This window comes from Neofelis nebulosa, chromosome 10, assembly GCF_028018385.1.
Source record: "Neofelis nebulosa isolate mNeoNeb1 chromosome 10, mNeoNeb1.pri, whole genome shotgun sequence".
Classification (NCBI taxonomy): Eukaryota; Metazoa; Chordata; class Mammalia; order Carnivora; family Felidae; genus Neofelis; species Neofelis nebulosa.
This window is the reverse complement of record NC_080791.1, coordinates 78,192,744-78,216,302: the sequence shown is the minus strand read 5'-3', so window position 1 is coordinate 78,216,302 and position 23,559 is coordinate 78,192,744. Positions and strand designations below refer to the sequence as shown.

Sequence of the window (23,559 nt, the reverse complement as noted above, 5' to 3'; positions counted from 1 at the left end):
TTTTCTTTCTCACTTCAAATCGTTACTGTGTAAATATTATGATGGAGGCGCCACCTGCTGGATTTTTTTGTCTAAAAACAACACCCTGAAGAGCTGCTGAGACTTTAGATGATTATCTGCAAGGGCAAGACTTCTACTCGCCCTAGAAAAAAAAAAATGATATTTGCAAAATAGCTAGACCTCGTGATTCTAAGAATTATTCTAAAGTACCCACACATAATATTCTAATAATCCAAAGAGTTATTATGTATTTTACTTATTCTTACGGAGAAAGAAGCTATATATTCCTTTGGCAACCCATTCTCAGCTCTTTTGCTATCCACATGAAACCTTTAGACACATGAGAAATTACCCACCCATTAGTTAAAGAGGAAAATAAAATAATACTTGAGCATACTTGAATACATTATTCCTTAAATTTTACAACTCTAAGAAATAGTATTATCCCTATTAGCCCCACTGGAAAACTGAAATGTAGTTTAGCTGCATAAAATATCTTATATCAAAATGGAACACAGAGAATTTTGAACCAAGGTATTTTTAGAAGCAGCCTCTTCTTCTACCCCGTTTTCATTGCTACTTAATAAGATTTAGGTAAATGTAGACTCTCTATAAATATGATTATTTAAAGCCTATTAAAGGATTTTCTTAATGTTTATTTATTTTTGAGAGAGAGAGAGAGAGAGACCCCGAGTGCAAGCAAGGGAGGGGCAGAGAGAGAGGGAGACACAGAATCCAAAGCAGGCTCCAAGCTGTCAGCACACGGCCCGACACGGGGCTCAAACTCACGAACTGTGAGATCATGACCTGAGCTGAAATCAGACGCTCAACCAACTGAGCCACCCAGGCGCCCCTAAAGCCTATTAAAGGATTTTCTAATCTCAATGGATATGTTTCCTTGTCAGAACTTTCTAGCTTTCGGTCAACATCATTTTATACCCTTTATTAACTTTTTTACAGGTTGAATTCCACTCTTTGTCATCCTGGGCTTCTTTCTGCCTGGTTATCTTTAAAAACAACGATGAATTTAAATCTTCCATATTGGTATCTGGACAAAAAAGTCCAAAGAAGGAAAAAATAATTTGTCACTTTTTCTAAAGTGTTGATTAGATTCAACTTAAAATAAGAATGCTAAAATTTCTGAGTTAAAAAAAAAAGAGATGCTCCGTTAATTTACAACACTAGTCATATTTAATGTGATTTCACTTGAGTTTTTTAATTATGCATTTTATATGTCCGCTTAACTGGTAATATGTGCCAATCAGAGTCCTCCCCAAAAGCTGTGAATGAGGACTTTCTCCCAGGTTGTGGGTCAAATTGTAAAGGATGATAGTTTAGCAGGATAGAGGAGGTGCTAGAGGTCCCCATTAGCTACAGAAAAATCTATTTTCAGCAAGACAAAGGCCAACCTGAAGAGTGAAGCATAGCTCACAGAAATGAGTAATTATTATTTGACCGAATGAAATTTCCTCCTGTATTTCCTACTCATGCAAACCGAAAAAGAATCCCTTTCAGTTTGTCACTTCCTCAATGTTTCTGTTCTCGCCACTGAAAGAATACTACCTAATACAAAACTCCAGAAATATTTATTGACTTAAGAAATGTTGAATGGGATGACCTTCATTAGTTCTCCTAAGTTCTCCGAGCTTCCTCTTTTTAAATTCCATTATAAAATCCATGGATTCATACTTTACTTCCCTCCCAAGGTTTACGGAGTTCAGATGAAATGAACACCACATGAAATGAAAGATTTTTCATTATAAAATTTGGAAACTTATTATAAATGTGCTATATAAATATAAACCTATCATACTGTTGAAGAAATCAATCCATGCGCCCAGCAGAGCGCTTTTTAAATATGGTATATGTTCAATAAAGTTTAATCTGTACGCTGCCAGTTCTAACACATGAAGATAGGAATGGGGAGCTTTCCAAAGGACTTATTATTTAATACAGCACTGTCACTCAATGTTATGACAAAGAAAGTTGATTAAGTTAGTGTATCAGTATAATGATCACTGACATCTGTATTTGACATACAGTAGGCACTTGAAAGAAAATGCTTCCTAAGAAACAACATTGCATTTACATTTTGTTTTCTCTTTTGTAGCAAAGTAAAGTCATTGTGTCTGGCACTGCAAAGTGAGGATCATTTCCCACACTGATTTTTCAGTTCCTGCTAACTGGACAACATCTTCTATGAAATATTGATTCAACCTTTAATGTTCTTGTGGTTGTATAAAAAGAATTACCAAAGCAATTCATATTTATTTCTATGTTGTTAAGTACCCAAGGCAGTCTTGGTAGACTAATTAAAGATCGAAGATAAGATGGAATCAGATATCTTTTTTTTTTTTTTTTTTTTTTTTTTTTAAATTTTTTTTTTCAACGTTTTTTATTTATTTTTGGGACAGAGAGAGACAGAGCATGAACGGGGGAGGGGCAGAGAGAGAGGGAGACACAGAATCGGAAACAGGCTCCAGGCTCCGAGCCATCAGCCCAGAGCCTGACGCGGGGCTCGAACTCACGGACCGTGAGATCGTGACCTGGCTGAAGTCGGACGCTTAACCGACTGCGCCACCCAGGCGCCCCAAGATGGAATCAGATATCTTAAAAGAATTACTTCTTCAAGTAAAGATGAGCATAACTTAAATAAGGTTATATATTTCTCGCTTAACAAATAGGTCTGTGTTCTATGTGAATCTCTAATTCTGTACTATGTATTTTCATGTATTCTCAAAATAGCAACTTAGTGCATGCAGAAAATTGTATGATAGCCAAAACTAGAGAATATACGAAGAAGAGATTTGTGATCCCTGTGAACCTGAATATATCTTACAGAGGACAACAGTTTTAGCATATTTACCTCTCTCATCCAACTTTCTCCATCAAATGAAATTTTAAGACGTTTATATGCTGTTAGAGGAGCTCTCTCCATCACTACAGCTTAACTCTTAAATCTTTTCTCTGAAAATAGTTTGTGGTTTTTTATTCAACAAGTATAAACTAAATAATCCAAAGTCGCAAAAAAAACAAATTGAATAAGAAAAGTTTTCAAATGAGTCTTTTATTTTTTGTCCCTGTAAATTCAAATAGAACAGTGTGAACATAGAGGAAAATGGAGAGTAAAGGGAAGCTAGGACTTACTATAACTGACCATGAGTCTTGAACATTACTGACTCTAATATCAAGTTACTTTTAATAGACAATTCCTAGAAATGCATTCTGTCTAATAAAGATACATCCAGTATAGCCATTTAAAGCATGCCCTACCCAGATTTAAAGCTAAATAGGGACGCCTGGGTAGCTCAGTCGGTTAAGCGTCCAACTTCAGCTCAGGTCCCGGGTTCTCCCAGTTCGTGGGTTTGAGCTCCTTGTCAGGCTCTGTGCTGATAGCTCAGAGCCTAAAGTCTGCTTCAGATTCTGTGTCTCCCTCTCTCTCTGTCCCTACCTCTCTCGTGCTCTGTCTCTGTCTCTCAAAAATGAATAAACATTAAAAATATATAAAGTTAAATACTCAACAATTATGAAGTGTGACTATAAATCATTCATTTCATCTTTGCTTTGATGATTACCTAAAAATTAATGTAAGATTCTTAAATTTGGGGTTGTTTTTCCCAACAGAGAATTAATTGCCAATGCAGATGAGTAACTTATTAATATGTCATCTTTAGATTCATAACATTTCCAAGAGGAATCATGAAGCTATCAGCACTTTTGGAAGATTTCTTCAGATAGAAATTAGGCCACAAGGGGTTTTTCTTCCCCTTTCTTAAGTTCACCCCTTGTGGGGAAAAGATCATTTAAATTTGGCTGTGAAAGCTGATCATCATTGGCAGAACAAGTCTTTTTTGTGTTGTTGATACTCCATTCAGAAAACACTGAAGATCCAGCCTACCCTTCAGTGTAAAGATCTGCCTTTCAGGGTAATGGAGGCAAGGACTAAGGATCATATAACCTAGACTTCCCCAAACCAGAGCACAGATGACAAACCAAGAAGAGGGGGCTCCTACATTTTTCTCCAGGCTGACTGTATGTCACAAAAAGTAAGTCTGCTCATACACTTGAGGGATGCGAAAACGTTACGCTCTGTTAAATTAATTAAACAAGGAAGCCATGAGCCTGATGTGGCTCTCATGCCATGGTGGCCTATATAAGCAAACCAAAATCTAAACCATAAATGCCTCAAGGTTACAAAGTCAAGACTCTAAGGACAACCAATCACAAACCGCCAACTAAGCTCTAAGCTATAACCAAACAAATGATTTCCTTTCTTTGCTTCTGCATTTTCTCTAGAAAAGTCTTTCCTCTTTGCTCCTGTGAGCTGGCAATCCTACTAACCACTTCCTAACCACTGTCCCATTTGAATTGATTCTTGCTCAAATGAAGTTTAAACAATTTTAATATGCCTCAGTTTCTTTTAACAACAACAGCATTATTTGGAGAGAGAGAGAGAGAGACAGAAAGAGAGAGAGAGAGAGAGAGGGAGAGAGAGATGTGTGTGTGTGTGCGTGTGTGTGTGTGTGTGTGTGTGTCTGATGATCAATAGTTAAGACTGGGTTCTTTCTGATATGAAATTGTGTTTACAGTCTTCTTCAAACATTTTGAATATAGGATTGATAAAAAATTAAACTATTTCAATTAAGAGAAAGAGACATTTTACAAGGGCAAATAAACCCAAGTTGTTTGTTTTGGTCAACTTGACCATTTAAACTTTTAGAGATGTAGCTATAATAGCCAAATGTCTACTTGTAATATTTAATTTAATTTTTTTACACATCCACATTTGAAACCACATTACATAAACAATATATTAGTTTTAAAATATTGTTTATTTCTGTCCCCACATTTCATTAGACAGTTTTATTCAACCTCTTTGCATACATTTTTAACGTCACTGTCTTAATTGTTGCCAAAGCCACTTTTTGAGCAGCTTTTAAAGATATTAACTTTTCATTCCCATCTCAGTGCCTTGAAATACAGCCCTTTCTAAATTCTAGTTTGATCCTATTCATGTTACTGGAAATTTATCCAAAGCCTAAGTACTCTTTCACGTAACATTAGAGGTTGTTTGTTCTGTTCATTTGTGCTGTAAGTGTATATTAAAGATCTCCAAAATACAGCCACTTATTTATTCAATTGATCTTCAAAGTGATCTTTAAAAGACTTGCTTACAATGACTTTTAAAAGAGATAATTACTAAATTACTTTGTTTTGCCAATTCATATAGGGGACCTTGATAAGTATCCAAAGCTGGCATTCAAGTCCATTCCCAACCAATACATTTTTCTGAAGAACTCTGTTTTTTCAAACTAAAGGGGTCTGAAATACAGAGACTTCATAAAGATTCTGGCATAAAGCAACTTACTCTTTTCTGAGGAATATTTTTTTTAATTCTTTTATCTTGGACTCAATTTAGAGATATATATTTTTTTTTAAGTTTATTCATTTTTCAGAGAGAGAAAGAGAGTGTGAGCGGGGGAGGGGCAGAGAGAGAGGGAGACACAGAATCTGAAGCAGGCTCCAGGCTCCAAGCTATCAGCACAGTGCCCGACGCAGGGCTCAAACTCAGGAGCCCAGCCGTGAGATCATGACCTGAGCCTAAGGTGGGATTCTTAACCAACTGAGGCACTGGGGCGCCCCTCTGAGGAATAATTTCGAGCACAGATCTGGCTTTATATTGGGGCAGTCATGATAGGTGCAGAGTCAGCAAAGGTAAGGAGGCTGAAATGCAGACCAAGTGTAAAACTACTTAGGAGAAAGTTTAATTGAATGGCAGCAAGGTTCATGGCGTAAGACATGAAGGTGTGCTATAGAAAAGAAAAAAAAAACTGTTCTTGACAGGTTGGAAAAAGTTGAATCTAAAAAGATGTAACTTACTATATGGACAAACTTAAAGTCTATAACCTAGATTTCACAATATAATTGCCTAGGTACAGAAAAAAAGAGAAAATCTGTTATAAACTCTGTACAGACAGGCAGAAAGATAGACAATTTCTCACAAACTTCGGAGGCTAGGTTTAAGACCATTTAGCGCAATTTGCAGGTCGTAGTGCCAAAGAAAAATGCAGGGCTGCTTAAAAATTAAGCGTTTTAAGACAGCAAGAACAGAGCATTAATCTTTTGAAGCATGACTCCCTGGGTGACTGCACAGACCCTGCAACCATGAAGTTGGCCCTGCACTGGCTATTATTTTAAAGAGGACTTATTCAGAGAGGACTCCTATCTACCTGCTCAGCACAAAAACTTCACACAAGCACAGAGCCTGGAACAAAAGAGCACTCAGTGGGTACAGATATCTGTTGAATGAAAGAACAGTCCAGAAGAAAGAGTGGTGAGCCTGTACACATCTCCTTACTAAATAAAAAATAGCACTCTGTCATCAAAAGGGAATACGCTTTAATCGTAAGATATATTTTCAGTATTTAAAGAATACTATGACTTGAAGAGGATTTACTCCTTCAAACTTTATTTTAAAAAATAAAGTCATTAGAAAACCCTAAATACCCAAATTAGGCAAAGTTCTTCCATTTACTCTGTAAAACAGTTTCACATCAAAAGGTAAACAGTTGCATTGAAATCAAAGTAAATAATTAAAGTTTCTTAATGCCCCAAAATAGATTCCATGACCCACTATAAACCCAGAAAATGAACAAAACCGAAAATCTGTGAATAATGGTACAAATTAGATCAATGTTGATATCCTATCTATATTTCTGCACAAGTTGTTTCATTTATGTGGAAAAGCCTACAAGTTAATTCTTTAAGAACTTGCTCTGGTTTTGTACAAATTTACAAAAATAAAACCTAATTATGGAACCATCAAACAAACAGGATGAGCTGTTTTTTTTAAGATGCGAATGAAATATTTACATCTTTCTATAAATTGTTTTGTGGAAACACTATAACAGTGAATCTTACTTGCATTAAGAAACTGCATTTAAGGGGCGCCTGGGTGGCGCAGTCGGTTAAGCGTCCGACTTCAGCCAGGTCACGATCTCGCGGTCCGTGAGTTCGAGCCCCGCGTCGGGCTCTGGGCTGATGGCTCGGAGCCTGGAGCCTGTTTCCGATTCTGTGTCACTCTCTCTCTGCCCCTCCCCCGTTCATTCTCTGTCTCTCTCTGTCCCAAAAAATAAATAAAAAAAAAAAATTTAAAAAAAAAAAGAAGAAGAAACTGCATTTAAAATCTAAAACAAAAAATCAGCAAATGTTCCTTAGGAAGAAAATGAGGAAAATCATTGGAACGTGAAAAAATTGTGATTTAAATATGGATACCCAGGGTTGTCAGTTTGTGACATAATTAATATGTCATGCTTGAAGTAATATAAAATAATATTTAGTTATTCAGAAATAACTACTATCTTTAATATAGAATCTTCCATTATGAATGGCACACTAAAAAAGAGGGTCTGGTCCCACAAGTAAATAAGTTGGAGAAACACTGTATACTATACCTTTGTCTAGTATATTCATAATTACTTCAGCATATTACCAGTTCTGAGTGGCCCTGCAGTAAAGTTAGGTGTTTACCTTTGTTTAACCTTTGTTAGAATGTCCCAAACTTATTTGAACTTGGTACCTATTTTTATGTAAGGGGAAAGGGTGGCTTATTTACTTGTTTTATTTTTCACATAAAATTATAAACACTTTGAAATGGTAGTTTCTGGAGTTTACTTTGAGAATTGTAGCTCTATACCGATCAAACGTGAACAAACAGGAATATTGACTGTGCTTGCATTTAGTATTCAGGAGTTTTCATAATTTATTTTACAGTTAAATTTTATCCATTTCTGCAAAGGTAATGTTTATGCAAATGTACTGCCTGAACTTGGGAAGTTAATGCTCTTGCCCTTCTGGCTCTTCCTTATACCACACTTTGAGCTTTGTGTCTGGTGCAGGACATTGGCTAACTGTAGTGTAATACAAGTTATCAACCTGGATAACGGGGAGGCTTGAAACCGTTCTCGAAGATGTATAATCCAAGGACTGCAGGTGATTTGGGGCACGATGGTCGCTGTGCCACATTAACCTGTTGTCTTTCGGCTCCAAACCTGCCCTTCCATATCCTACCTTGTAAATAAAGCCTGGGCTGGGACTCTGCATATTTTATTTCTCTTTAGAAATAAAAAGTTGGAGATCTGGCCAGCTGGAGTCCTGGTAGGTTTAGCCAATCAGGGGGTGAGGATGCTGGAGGGAAATAGGAAGGTGAGTGGAGTGGAGAAGGATCTCACTTGTGCCTGTTTTCTTGCCCTCAGTTGTCACCCCAGCAGTGACACTTCACCTGGCAGTAGCCTTTGTCTCCAGCAACAGTTGTTTCCAGTTTCTCTCTTTTCTATACAATCAGAGTTGGTCTTATAGCACCTGCCAGATAGTGCCTCCTAAGAGATCTCTGATCCCCAGCTCTGAAGGATCCCCCCGCCAAACCAACATCCAGGGGTACCAGTTCAGCCTGTCGATATTCCCCTCCTCAGAGGTCTGATTCCCAATTTGTGGGCTCCCTCCTCAAAGCCTGTAGAGTCTGACAACCTCAGCCTCTTCGCCAACCTTATCATCATGTAGAGGAGAATGAGTTTATTTTATGAGGCCCATGAGGACAGAACTAGAAATAGTGGATTGAAGTAAGAGGTTACAATAATTAGAGGTGCCAAAAACCTGAAGGGACTGCACTGAATTCCCTATCCGTTAATCACAAGGATTTGCCACGAAATTAACGGAACATGTGTCCTTATTACTACTCCCAACACACTGTTTTACTTTTTTATTGTTGCTAGTTTGTCGACTTTCCTTGAGGGCAGCGAATGAGTTTATTTATCTTTGTATTCCCAGGACCTAGTGAGATCTGTAATAGTAAGTACCCAAAACATATGTTCTTGAGGCAACATGGCATATTAGAAAAATCACAGGATTTCCAATCAGTTTCTGGAGCGTGATCATGAGCAAGATCACACAATTTTTCTAAGTTGTATTCTTCCCAGAGAGGAGAGTTGCAGGAAGGAAGTGGCCAATGGTTTTCAGCACCCTGGGTGAGTAAGATTATTTAATCTTCCCAAGCCTAACCCTTCCAAGAGAAATCTCTGCAGCTTCTAACACGAAGCAAATGTCATGTAATAGAAAATGCCCACTGGATTCAGTAGGAAGATCACCAGAGACCTACTTTGAAACAAGTACCAATGGGGGTTGAAGGTTGCAGTAAGCCAAATATTGCATTAGACGTAAAGAAGAGGAATGGGAATCCGATCTCATCCAGCAGCTTTTAGGATTATTTATTGTAAATAGAGGGGATGGGCAATAGTTACAATTAGCTGTTGTTCAAAGGGCTTTGGTTTATTACCTTAAATAGGGGATGAGTTGAGCATCTTGCATTTAATTGTTTAAAGAAAACAGGCAAGATACAGATGTTAGCAAGGGGAGGGAATAATCTAGAGCAAGGTCTCAGAGGAGGCTTCTAAGAGGAAAATGGCATGGGAACAAAAATGAACAGATTTGTTCGAGACAAAAACAGAAGGGCAACAACTTTTTCAATTTAATGGGGTTATAGGGAAAAAAGAATAATGTGGATACAGACAATGTTATAGACTTACAGGTGGGAAGGAATTGAGGTAGCCCCAGTCTGGGCTTTTAAAAGCAATTGGCGGCCCAGCACCATGATCAAACAGCACGGGTCCCGTTAGCAGACTCTGTGTATTTAAGTCCCAGTGCCTAACCTCGGGCAAGTTGTTTAACCCACTAATGCCTTCTTTTCCCAGATGACAATAACCATGCTCTTGTTCTCTCGGGTTGTTGCAAGAAGTTGATGATTTAATATATATGCACTCATCTAACAGTGCTGAGCATAAGCTCTACTGAAGCTTTAGCCACTCTTGGTGTGTGAAGCAAGAGTTGTCCTACTTCTGCTGAAAGTGTCTGGAGGACAGTGGGCTCAGAGATTTCAACAAAGGAGAGACAGTTTGAAGGAACACTGCCGAGTGAAAAAAAGAAAAAGCTAGGCAAACATAAAAGAGGTGGGAAGCAGTGGTGAAGACCCAGTTTAAGTTGGAGATGATGTCTAGGCAATTGTGACAATTCTCAAATTTCCCCCTCTTTAGCCCGGTGATTGACAGGAATGAGGCAGATAGCTGGATAGACCCAACTGGAAGTCATGACGGAAAAACAACCAGGAGATGGAACTGAGAACCCGATGACAGGCTGAAGTGAAGGACCATGGAACTAAGTTAGAGGTCCACAGAAAGAGGGCAGAGTTGAGGACTAAACTCTGTTTATTGTATCATGTGCTTGTCTGAGCAAGAGTACTGGCAGAACAGGCAATTGTGGTAAACCCAGCAGCCCTGATCCCACAGTGGCACTGGGGGGTGGGGGGAGGGGGCCGCAGGGGAGGACAAAGAGAATTGTGACGCGGCCGGGCGGGGCTCCGAGGTGTCGCGTGGTGTACCCCTCAGTGACTTGGTCCTGGTCAGGACCAGGGACTTTTGCCGAGCGGGGGATGCTCCAAGGCTCTGCAGCATGTGTCTGTGCTGTAGGGGGGACGAAGCCATCCAAGTGAACCCCGTGAGTTCTCCAAGACCCCAAACCCAACTTGTCTGCCCCTTTCCCGGGCCATGTGCCTGGGACACTTGCGATTACTGATCACTGGCGATTACGGCCAGTGTGGGCGCTTTGGTGCTGGGGGCTGAGAATCCCGGGTGAGGTAGACAGGCTAGATCCTGAGCCGGTTCCTGAAGGAGGAAAAGCCTCCCTTTGTGCCCACTAGAAACCAGGCACCCTCAGTCGTTTGTCCCGGAGGTGGGATGGGGCTTACAGAAGTGGGGGTGGGGTAGAATACGTTTCTCAATATTCACATGGGGAGGAGATTGCTTTTGGGTCTTTGGGCTAAACAACTGGAGCAAAATGAGGGGAGCGGAAGGTATTTAAAGCACAATTTAGAAATTAGTGGAAGGTGTGGGAACCCCAGAAAGTAAAGCCAAGCTCCCTGTGTCTCAGAAAACCATACTACTTGCTGGGGTTCCTTAATCATCCTGAGGACCAGCAGAAACATAATTTTCTGATTGCTCATACCTGTCTTTCCTTCCATGATAAATCTCAGTATGCTACGTGGTCTTTGTAATATGATTCAGAGCTGACTCTTTTTTCTCGTGATATTATTGCCATCTTCCACTCTGATTTTCACCTTCATGTTCTTATTCTGATCCTGCCTTTTGCAAATTGAGATAATAAGCATATATTACATAAATAAAAAACAGTAGCATAGGCTTCCCATTATAACAACTGAATAGTTGTTTGCTCATGATTTTTATGGTTTTAATTTTACATATTATATAGGAAGGGCCAAGACAGCCACGCCCTTCAGATGTCACCGCACGGCAGGTAATGTTTAAATAAATAACTCCGGGGACGTTTGGGTGGCTCGGTTTGTTGAGTGTCCAGCTTCAGCTCAGGTCATGGTCTCATGGTTCCTGAGATCGAGCCCCACAGCAGGCTCACTGCTGTCAGTGCAGAGCCCGCTTCAGATCCTCTGTCTCCCTCTCCCTCTGTGCCTTCCCCACTCATGCTGTCACTCTGAAAAATAAAAAATAAATAATTCTGGGTACTTCAAGATTGTGACTTTATCTTGTTCCTTTACGTGCAGGGGTCTCTAATATGATAGAACTTTTACTAGCTAGATACTTCTGTGTTATCTTTCACAGGACTATGACTACTATTAGAATGAGTCTTCATGAGAATAACTTAAATGCTTTGTATTCTTGGTTTTTTTTAACATAATAGGAATAGAATGGCTGGATAATAGGACAAGACAATTTTTCATTGTTATAAGTAATACCGCGTAGTTTTCAAAGCAATTATACCAATTGCACTCCCACTGGAAGTGGATAAAATTTTTAGTTTGCATGTACTCTGCATCCTAATACTCTTCCTCATCTTCAAAGTGTTCTAGTTTGATCCCTTAAGGTCTCTGTTACTTAAAGATGGCATAAAATGAGAACATAAAAATTTCTGCTTGGCATATGCAGTGTTTAAGGTAACTAAAGAATGTGCATAAATTTTGTTTTCTTATTTCTATAAAGGAAATTCCTTTGGGGGTTTTAATGACATTATTTTCATTTTATTGTTTTTAAGTTTTTTTGTTTGTTTGTTTGTTTTGAGAGAAAGAGAGAGACAGACAGAAGCAGAGAGAGAGGGTGAGAGAGAATCCTAAGAGTTGGGCACTTAACCCAACTGACTGAACCAACCTGACTGAACCAGCCCCATGCCCCAAATGAACATCACTTCAAAATAAAACACACACACACACACACACACACACACACACACACACACATATATATGAGTCTGCGGTCCCATAGTTGGTGAAATGGGAATCGAGAGTAAATAGTCTCGGGCCCCTGGGTGACTCAGTCGGTGAGCACTCGACTCTTGATTTCGGTTCAGGTCATGATCTCACAGTTTGTGAGAGAGAGCTCCACGTGAGGCTCCATGCTGACAGAGCAAGGCCTGCTTGGGATTCTCTCTCTCTCTCTCTCTCTCTCTCTCTCTCTCTTTCTCTCTCTGCCCCTCCTCCATTCTTCCTCTCAAAATAAATAAACTTAAAAAAGAGAGAGAAAGAGAGAGAGAGAGACGAAACAGACTCATTTGAAAACTCTAGGGATGCTCTAGGGTGTTTTCTTCATCTAGGAACCACACATTTGAAAAAGGATTTTTTTCCTACTTTTACATAGCTATGTACTGGTTGTATTTATATTTTTTACTGACATTAAAAATATACAATCAGCATGTTAACTTTTTTTATAAAAAGTATTATTTGTTTTCCTTCCTTTTAATTTTCCAAAAGTTCAGAGATAAACATATTGAGAATATGCAAAACCTAAGGAAACAGAAGAGGAAACTTAGTAAACGGTTTACAAGACCTGCTCCTATTCCAGAACCAGGACTCCTAGTAAGTACAACATAGAGACGTCACTGAAATCAACAGCTCCTTAAATGCAAAACACATCCTTATTTTTAATTTATGCAGTACTCTAAATTTTGGGTTTCCCCTTTCCTTTGAGAAATGTGTAATAGTAGTCTGGGAAGTCACCTTAAAACTCCTCTAATCAAATTCTCATCTATTATTTAAATCTCTCTCTCTCTCTCTCTTTGGCTGGGTAAAGTGTACTTTATTGATGGTACATGACAAGGTAGGGCTCTTTGAGCCCCTCTCCTTCTTCAGGGGCTCTATGATGGATTTCAGCCCAGGAGATTTTCAGTGTGTTGGCAGATGAGTTGGGGCAAGGACTCCCTGGCAGCTGAGGGCTTCTCTCTTCCTCTTGTCCTCTCCCTGGGTCTGGGGGTTCTCATTCTTTGGAGGACATGTGGACCATAAGGTCTACCACCCAGATGCTGTAGCTGAATTCATTGTTGTACCAGGAAATGAGCTTGACAACGTGGTCCCTGAGAGCAATGCCAGCCCCAGCATCAAAGGTGGAAGAGTGGCTGTCACTATTAAAGTTGCAGGAGACAACCAGGTCAGTGTATCCCACCTTCTTGATGTCATCATATTTGACAGCTTTCCCCAGGAAGATCAGATTCATGACAGACACACTGGGGGTGTGGACATGGATCATGCCAGTGACCTTCCCATTCAGCTCAAGGATGACCTTGCACACAGTCTTGGTGATGCCAATAGAAGCTCCTCAGCCATCATGCCACAGCTTCCCAGAGGTCCAAGGTCTTTTGGATGGCAGTTATGGCATGGACTGTGGTCATAAGTCCCTCCATGACATGAAAGTTGTCATGGATGACATTGGCCCAAGGGGCCCAGCAGCTGGTGATGCAGGAGGCATTGCCAATAACCTTGAAGGAGTTGTCATACTTCTCATGGTTCACACCCATCATAAACATGGAGGCATTAGCAGAAGAGACAGATATGATGACCTTCTTGGCTCCACCCTTCAAGCACGCCCCAGCCTTCTCCATGGTAGTGAAGACATCAGTGAACACAACATATTCAGCAAGAGCATCACCCCATTTGATGTTGGTGGGATCTTGCTCCCGCAAGATGGAGATGGGCTTTCCATCAATAACACATTTCAGTTCTCAGCCTTGACTGTGCCATTGCATTTGCCAGGGTAGAATCATCATACTGGAACATGTAGAACATGTAGTTGAGATCAATGAAGCAGTAATAGATGGTGATGATATCTGGTTTTTCAGAGTTAAAAGCAGCGCTGATGACCAGGAACCCATTATGTCCAAATACATTTATTTTAACCTTCACCATTGTATCTCAGGGACCTAGCTGGCACTTCACAAAAAGAAGTGGCTCTCTGTCCAATGGAGAGAAGTAGAGAGCCTATTTAAATCTCCTTTGCAGATTGTTTCCTGGAGATAATGGGGTTTACTGAAAAGACTAAAATCTTATATACCACATCACTCTGGTTTTCAGTTTTTGCTTTACCATATATGACCTTGGCTTCCCCAAATCATTACTTAAATCTTTTGGATTTTATTATTTAGAAAATAAATTACAAAATCTCCTGCCAAATAGTTATTCAGCCTAGGCTTGATCACTTGCAACATCTGAACAATCTACACCAATTACAGCTTATTCCATTTTTGCATATATTTGATGTGGATTTACTTATTTATTTACTTACTTATTTACTTATTTACTTACTTATTTATATTTTTTTTAGTTTTTTTTAAGTTTATTTTACTTATTTTGAGAAAGAGAGAGAGCATGGGAGGGGCAGACAGAGAGGGAGAGAGAGAGAATTCCAAGTAGGCTCCACACTGTCAGCGTGGAGCCTGGTGTGGAGCGCAAACTCACAAGATCATGACCTGAGCTGAAATCGAGAGTTGGATGCTTAACTGACTGAGCCCCTATTGTTGACAAGAATTCAAAAGTGCTTCCACATAACATGTCATAATGCCTCCATGAGCCTTTTACATGTAGTATTAATTATATTTCTTGTACCCAGACATGAATCCAATTGCCCTCCATTTTAAAGCCCTTCAGATACTTGAGGACAACTGTTACCTTCCTTCATATTTAGGCTTTTTTTCAGGGTGAAAATCCCCATTTTCCTCATACATTCCTCTTCCAACTTAGTAGTGAGCCCTGGCCTTATTCAGGCAATTTCCAGGATTAGGATTATATTATATTTTATTATAGAAAAATTTGGGAAAAATTTTATTTCCAATAATTATGATTTTTTTCCTGTTGGTTTTCTTTTTGAAAGAAAATATTTTACAAGCACAACTAATGAATAATTATGTAAAGCAGGAATTGCTAACTTTAGCTCTTTATAACAGAAACTCAACTTCAGTGGTTTAATCATATAAGAGTATATGTTGTCTCCAAAGAAGAACTCCTGACCTAGGCAGTCTACAACTGACATGTTGGCTCTAAAAATCACCAAAGAAGTCCCAGGTTCCCTCTGTCTTTATGATCCTTCAAACTTCTCATATGATTTTTATTCTCATGGTCTCAAAAAGGCTTCCAAAATGGTAGACACAGTGTCTACATTCCAAGAGAAAAAATTATAGGACAGAGGACAAAAAGCTCATACCAGCAGTTGAGTCAACTATAATAAATTTTATCAATAAAATTAAATTACTAAATTCTAAAATAGAAAGCATCAGGCCCAGATAGGTTCCCTGGTGAACTCTACCAGACATTTAAAAGGGAAATTACACGAGTTCTCTACAATCTCTTGCAGAAAATAGAAGCACAGAGAAAACTTCCTCACTTATTATGTGAGGCCAGCATTACTTACTCTAATACCTAAACCAAAGACATTATAAGAAAAGAAATGACAGACTACTGTCTCTCAAAGCACAGATACAAAAATCTTCAATAAAATATTAAAACTTATATATATTGTTGGATTTAATTTGTTTTTATAGTTTTTAATTGTCCCACAGTTCTTAGGTATTCTATTCCCTTTTTTTCCCTCTCATCCTTTTTTCTTTTTTCTTTTTAGTTTGGATAGGTTTTTTTGACATAGTGTCAAGCTCCAATTCTTTTCTCTACTGTGTCAGTCTACTGATGAGAGCCCATCAATGGCATTCTTAATGTATGCCAATGTTTTAGATTTATAGCATTTGCTTTTAATTCTCTCTTAGAATTATCTTTTTTTTTCCTGACATTACTCATCTGTTTTTGCATCTTGTCCATTTTGCCAGTAGAGTCCTTAGTGTATTGATCATTTTTATTTCATTTTTAAATTCTTTTTAATGTTTATTTTTGAGAGACAGCAAGTGGAGGAAGGGAAGAGAGAGGGGGAGGGACAGAGAATCCCAAGCAGACTACACTGTTACAGAGCCCGATGTGGGCTCACATGAACTGTGAGATCATGACTTAAGCTGAAATCAAGAGTTGGATGCTTAACTGAGCCACTCAGGCACCCCTGGTCATAATTATTTTAAATTCCCAACCTGATCATTCCAAAATCTCTACCATATCTGAGTCTGGATCTGATGCTTGCTTTATCTCTTCAGGCTGTTTTTTGTTTGTTTTTGTTTTTACTTTTTAGCATGTCTTATATTTTGTTGTTGTTGTTAAGGGCCAGACATGATACACTGAGTAAGTTAGAAACTGAGATAGACAAACCTTTAGTGTGAGATTTTGTGTTTATCTGGCTAGGATTTAGGCTATGTTTTCTGTTTGCTGTACCTGTAGTGTCAGAGGTGAAAATTTACTCTGGTGTCCTTATTTTTGTGTCTCCTCTTGTATTTGAGTTCCCTTGGAGACTCTTTCTAAGCAGGAACTGAGGCTTGCAGCATACGTTGGACTTTTCTGATACTGTATAGGAGCCTTACTAATGTGGTGGTAAACTGTGGGGGAAAGAGAAGCCTATTATGGCCTATGATTAGGTCTCAGGCTTTTAGTGAGTCTGTGCCCTTAGAACTATTGAGCTACATTTACCCTTAAGTGAAACAGGGAGTCTATAGGGAACTGGAGTTGGGTATTTCTCTCTGCCATGTAGAAGAGTCTGGATTCAGCTATTCCCCTTCCCCAGGTCAGTGAGGGTTTAATAAAGCCCAAATTGTTTAGGTTCTGATAAAATAGTTTCCCTTGAGGGCCCTATTAAGGAGAAGAGAGAGCCCTGGAGAATTTCAAAATAGTTGCTTTTCCCCTCCTACTGCTGGATGCGAAAGGAGGTTTTCCCCTGATTATCACAGTAAGACCTGGTGGGGCTCCTGGAGGTAAAACTCAAGGAAATATGGGGGCCTCCCTAAGACTGGCCCCCCACCCTGAGTTTTTAACTTTGAAGCTTATCCATACTGAGGTGCAGCAATTCGTCCATTAAAGTTTGAGTGTTCCTATTGGGACAGTGTTGGCTCCAGGAGCATCATTGGTCTCTCCAGGTTCCAGGACAGCAGTGTGTCCCATGACCTCAATTCTCTGATGGATGTAGAAGAGTTGTTGATTTTCAGTTGGTTCAACTTTTTTCTAATGAGGATGGGACTGATGATTTCCAAGTTCTTTTACACGTCAGTCTGGAAACCCCCACTTATATTTCTTTTGTCCAAATGGAGTCACTGGCCACCCCTAGCTGCAAGTATGTTTAGAGTGGTGAAAAATTCAACTGGCTTCTTTGCTGCTCTGAAGAGAATCAAGACTCCATTAGTGTGGAGGAAAGTGCCTTCCTTTTTCAGGCTGTGATGGTCTTCGTTCTAAAATTCACCCTCCTCTTTAGTTTTGGACTAACTACAAATTATTAGTAACAGTTTAACCCTTCAGCATCCCCCACCCCTTGATTTGTCTTTGCATAGTCAAAGGAGCTTTCGATTGCCACCTACAAATCCAGGATCCTCAACCTTACAGAGTTACTGCACTGTCTTAAATATCCACACAGCTCTTTCCTTGCTGATAGGCTAGTGTTTGTAATACCGCCACATAATCATGGCCTCTTAGATATGCATTGAAATATGCTCGCACAACGTATTTTACATCGGTACAGTTATGCCTTGGGAAAGTATAATAATAAGGGATATGAGGGAGAAGGCAGCAGTGACTCTTGCAACCACCTTTCTAGAGGGTATGGCAATTGCCACTACTTCTGAGCCTTTTAACTTTTAATTTATGGACACACATTAGTTTGGTTAATTTTTCCAACCTCATTGCCAGTTCAGGTATCTCCTGCCAGGAATCTTCTCTCCTTGTGACTTGCCACTCAACAACACACCGTTTAGGATTTCTCCATTAAAAAACTCCTTTTTTTTTTTCCTTGAGCTGACAGATTTTTTTTTTTATAGAAGCATCTAAAAGATTGTTCTATATCAATTATCCAACCAACTTACTTGAGCTTTCAGAGACAACTAAAATGTCTCCAAGTAAATGAAAATATAGAATATAAAATGTATGACATATGAGAAGCCTGAGTTCAATCTAGTACTTATTCTCCTTACTACAAGGATTCCGGAATTGTCTTCAAAGAATCTAGATACTTTCCTTCGGCAGTATTAGGTAGTCGTGAGAGCTCTTATATCCTGTGAGAGAGAAAATGCACCCTTCTACGAAGAAAGAACATCAGGGGCCTCAAAGCCCCAAAGTACACCCTAGGCTAAAGGGCCTCTCCCCACTCCCCACAGGGTAATAATAGCAGGGAGGTACCGTGAAAACCCTGTTCTAGTGTTTCTTCTATATGTTGACCAAGAGGTTTACTGTATCATATTAAGGCTTGAAATCTCAGTGCTTCTCCAATGTGGTCAGGCCCAATTTTGTCTGATTTGGTTTGGTTTCGTCTAATTTCCAAATCATTGTGGACACGTGATCATTTTGTAACACATGGTCAAAATGTCACAGCATTTTCAAATTGTTTCAAGTGAACGCAAATGTTTACTCTCAATTTGTCTAACCGATCTTGTTGCAAAGCTGTAATGACGATAAGCACGCAAACCAGACCACACAGGGTAACACGGCATTCAACTGTACTGATCCTTGCACTTCTTCTCTTACATCTTCTGCAAATTGCCGGGTTATCAACAGCATCCCTACTAATACCCTCTCCTCTTTTTCTTTATTCTTAAATTGACCTTTGGCTTCAGGAAAATACATAACAACAGTATTTGTACAACTTAAATGGTTTGGGATGAAAATAAAAACCTGAGTCCATACAGGTAAGTATTTTCAACATGTGGGGTGTGCCCAGGCGAACAGAGGATATGCCTGATAAGGCTAGAGCACCTAGATGTAAAAAGTTTGAAAGGTGTTTTGGTTTTGGTTTTTGTCCGTCTAAAATCTCTATAACAAAATTGTCTCTTAATTATATCATTACTAATCATAATCATGGATATTAAAATAATCCTGAAATAGTATTTGATGGTTAAATTCCTGCCAATACTGGTATATGAACTCTTTCTATTTTCACTTATTTGTCCCTGGTGTTCACTTTAAGTCATTTCAAGACTTAAAACACTCTCAACAGATACCTATAATATGCTTTCGCAACCACAAGCCATAAGACTGGAAAAGAAAAAAGAAAACCCCTATGCTTAGCATCTCCATCATAGCCATTATGTTTAGAAACGACTTTAACCCTTCCTCCAAACTGTTATTTTTCATTTCTACAAATTCTTCCTGCTTATAGTGTTTGTTACCTGACTCATAGGGGAAAAAAATCTTTGTATCATATTCATTCCCTGTAATGAGTTATTTGATAATAGTGCCTTTCATATTTGGTTATTATCTGAATGTGACATTGCTATAATTTAGAATAGCATTTCCATTTCTTTATAAAATTCTTTTTGTATAAGAAAGTATACTCCCTCTCGAGGCCTTTCCCAAATAATTTATAGCTTTGTATAAAATTTTCTTTGTATACATTTTAATTGAATCTATTTTCCTTTATGTATTTTAATTTCTTCTAGTGGTCATAAAGCTGGAATCTGTACAGAAGAAATCATGCCAGACCATAACATGCAGATTTATAACATCAAGTGGCATCTCATAATTTGACTTCATTTGAAAAATAAAGGCAATACTCTGTCATTTCAGCAAAATAAATGCAGTGCAACCATGTAACATCTAAACCACAGGGTCTAGAATTTTATTAAATACCGTAATTCATTATCACCTTTTTTTTCCTGTGATAAATCTGGGATTTTCTGCTTTTTCAACGAATAATAAAATATACAGGTCCTTAAAAGTTATATACTCCTGTTTAAATTTTTGCATGGAAATATATCACCTATCTAAAGATTTAGAATTATGCTTTAACAAAGGGGGAAAAGATATTTTCTCTGCTGTATATTTATAACAACTTGTGTTTAAATAAAATGTTTAAAATCTTTACACAGTCCCTAAGTTTATTTATTTTGAGAAAGAGAGAGTAGAGGAGGGGTAGAGAGAGGAGAGAGAGGCTCCCAAGCAGACTCCACACTGTGAGGGCAGATCCCAATGTGGGGTCTGAACCCATGAACTGTGAGATCATGACCTGAGCTGAAACCAAGAGTTGGATGCTTAACTGACTGAGCCACACAGACTCCCCAGAAAGAGTTTTAATATAACTAAAGCCTATACTATATCTCCATACTGCAAATGAGCTATCATGTGATTAAAATTTTCATTTAAGGTAAAATTTAAGTACTGAATTAAATTTAACTTTTATGTGTAAATAATAATCACATCTATCTTTGTAAAATGCTGTCTTGATTTCATAAGTAATTTCTAACATGCAAATAGAATTACCACAATTATTTTATAAACAAAGTACTGACTGCTGAATTAATAAAAACATTATATTTGATAACTGATTTGTAGTTTCCAAAATAAAATTTAAAGTAAAGTACAGGGATGGGTCACCTGGGTGGCTCAGTCAGTTGAGCGTCCGACCTCGGCTCAGGTCATGATCTCGCAGTTCAAAGGTTCCAGCCCTACATCAGGCTCTGTGCTGACAGCTCAGAGTCTGGAGCTTGCTTCAGATTCCACGTGTGTGTGTGTGTGTGTCTCTCTCTCTCAAAAATAAATAAACATTTTAAAAAATAAATAAATAAAGTACAGGGAATTCTTATTCTGGGTTAAAGGAAGTTATCGGAATTATGCTTTCACAGTAACAACTAGAAAATAGGACAAAATACTAAAAACAAAATTTCAGAAATTAGGCAAAAGTCAAAAAGGGCTGTGATCTCTAAGAGAGCAGAAACAAAATGAATCCCATTTACTGCCTGGAGAAGTGTTCCAGATCTTGATGCAGAGAAGAGGACCATAAGCAGAGCACAGTTTTCCTGAGGTAAAGATGAACTCTGAGGAACAAAGATAAGAATTCAGGAATCTTGGGGTAACTGGAAGTTGTAGGGCCAAATTCCAGAAAGTAAGGAACTACTCAAAGTACTTTGTAGATCTGCAATGGCTTGTATTGAGTCTTTGTTGAATGCTAAACTGCATATGCATACGGTGAAACTCAAAAAGGTCATACCTGTTTACTCTCTGTCTACTATCAGTGTCCAAGGTCTATTATCCAATCAAAATTTCTAGGCATGCCAAGAAACAGGAAATTGTAACACATAATCAAAAGGAAATCAGGCCATTGGAAACAGACACAAAATGAAAAGAGATGACAGAATTAGAAGAATTAAACATCTATTATAAATATGTTGGCTGTGCTCAGCAATTTAAAGAAAAACATGAATATAACAAGAATGAAATGAAAGATATCATATTATATTATATTATATTATATTATATTATATTATATTTTACTATTTTTTTTATTTTATTTTATTTTATTTTATTTTATTTTATTTTATTGAGAGAAAGACATAGCGCAAGCAGGGGAAGAGCAGAGACAGAGGGAGACACAGAATCTGAAGCAGACTCCAGGCTCCAAGCTCTCAGCATGGAGCCCAACACGGGGCTTGAACTCACAAATGGTGAGATCATGACCCAAGCCAAAGTCAGATGCCCAAATGACTGACCCACCCAGGCGCTCCAAATGAAAGATATTATAAAGAACTAAATAGAACTTTTATACCTGAGAAATATCTGAAATTTTAAAATTCACTGAGTGATATTAACAGTATATTAGATGTAAAAAAGAAGTCACTGAAATTGAAGATATAGCAGATATAGCAGATATAGCAATAGCATAGTTCAAACTGAGGTAAAGTAAAAAAAAGAAAACTAGGAAAATGATTAGCTCCTTGTTGAACTTTGAGACAATTTCGAGTGGTCTAACATATGAATAACTGGGAAGGTCTGAATGCGGGATGATGGGAGTGAAAAAATTCCCAAAAAGTTTCCAAATTTGATGAAAATGAATTTCATGGATCCAAAAAGTTTAATAAAAACCAAGTAAGATAAAAACCAAGAATTACCAAATTACCTGATATAATCAAACTGCTGAAAAGCATTGAAAAGAGAAAGGAAAGCATCAGGTGGGACTGGGGCACATTAAATATCGAGAAACAAGTTTAAGAAAACCACAAACCTAATTAGAAACCAGGTAAATCAGAAGGACATCTTTAAAGGAAAAAAAAAAAAAAGTCAACTTCAAGTTTTATATGGAACAAAAATATCCTTTAAAACTGAAAGCAAAAGTACAGAATATTTTCTCCAGAAAAGAAGAGCCAAAAAAAAAAAAAATTATTACCCACAGATGCAGGAGACAGTTCTTTTTGGTAGAAGAAAAATTATATCAGATAAATTTTTGGATCTTCACAAAACAATGAAGAGCTCTGGGAATGATACATACATGAGTAAGCATAAGAGAAATTTATTCTAATTTTTAATTAAAAAATAATTGTTTTAAGCAAAATTAATGTACTGTGATATTAATAACATGCAGGGATAAGATGTATGACAATAACAAAGGGTGGGAGAGGATTAATGGAAATACAATTCAATGAAAGCTTCTTATATTTTACACAAATAAGTACACTGTTTGAAGGGAGACTCAGATGTGTTAAGGAAATGTATTGTAAATACTAGAGAAACTACACACACACAAAGACATATAGCCATTAGTGAAGATAAAAATGGAATGCTGAAAGGGGCGCCTGGGTGGCGCAGTCGGTTAAGCGTCCGACTTCAGCCAGGTCACGATCTCGCGGTCCGTGAGTTCGAGCCCCGCATCAGGCTCTGGGCTGATGGCTCGGAGCCTGGAGCCTGTTTCCGATTCTGTGTCTCCCTCTCTCTCTGCCTCTCCCCCATTCATGCTCTGTCTCTCTCTGTCCCAAAAATAAATAAAAAACGTTGAAAAAAAAAATGGAATGCTGAAAATCCATCCAAAGAAGATAGAAAAATAAGCTAAAAAGAAAAAAAGATCGGATTTGAAAATAAAGAAAACAAATGGCAAGATTATCAATCCCAAATTGATTATTAGCTACATTAAATGTAAATGGTCTAAGCATTCCAACTAAAAGAAAGTAGCAAGAACTGTGAAGGATTTGAGACTTTGTTTTCATAAGATAAGAGGTCAGACTGTCATACCTTCAAAGATGTTGGCAGAAAACAAAGGACTTTGTTACCTCAAGTACATGCTTACATTGGTTTCCCTTGGTAAGAGGTATGCCCAGGTGAATGCTGTACACACGGTGGGTTTGTGTCACAGCTAAAGTAACCCCAATCTTATATAAAGAGTT

At 38.3% G+C, this 23,559-nt stretch overlaps 1 protein-coding gene and 1 long non-coding RNA gene across 4 annotated transcripts in view; one reads left to right on the top strand and one right to left on the bottom strand.

Moving 5' to 3' along the window:
- The window catches only part of LOC131487612 (uncharacterized), a 221,542-nt gene that overhangs the window by 194,075 nt on the left and 3,908 nt on the right, over window positions 1-23,559 (bottom strand). The gene's annotated exons all lie outside the window — the stretch shown is intronic.
- On the top strand, window positions 10,107-20,272 carry CCDC179 (coiled-coil domain containing 179). Of its 2 annotated transcripts, none has more exons than XM_058688481.1 (5): window positions 10,107-10,310; window positions 11,317-11,361; window positions 12,829-12,928; window positions 13,399-13,496; window positions 19,849-20,272. In XM_058688481.1, the coding sequence occupies exons 1-5, from the start codon at window positions 10,267-10,269 to the stop codon at window positions 19,934-19,936; spliced, it is 375 nt and encodes a 124-aa protein (XP_058544464.1). In that variant the 5' UTR covers window positions 10,107-10,266; the 3' UTR covers window positions 19,937-20,272. The 2 variants fall into 2 exon arrangements, with proteins under 2 accessions (XP_058544464.1, XP_058544463.1); XM_058688480.1 differs by lacking the exon at window positions 10,107-10,310 and adding an exon at window positions 10,400-10,545 and having other exon boundaries at window positions 12,824-12,928.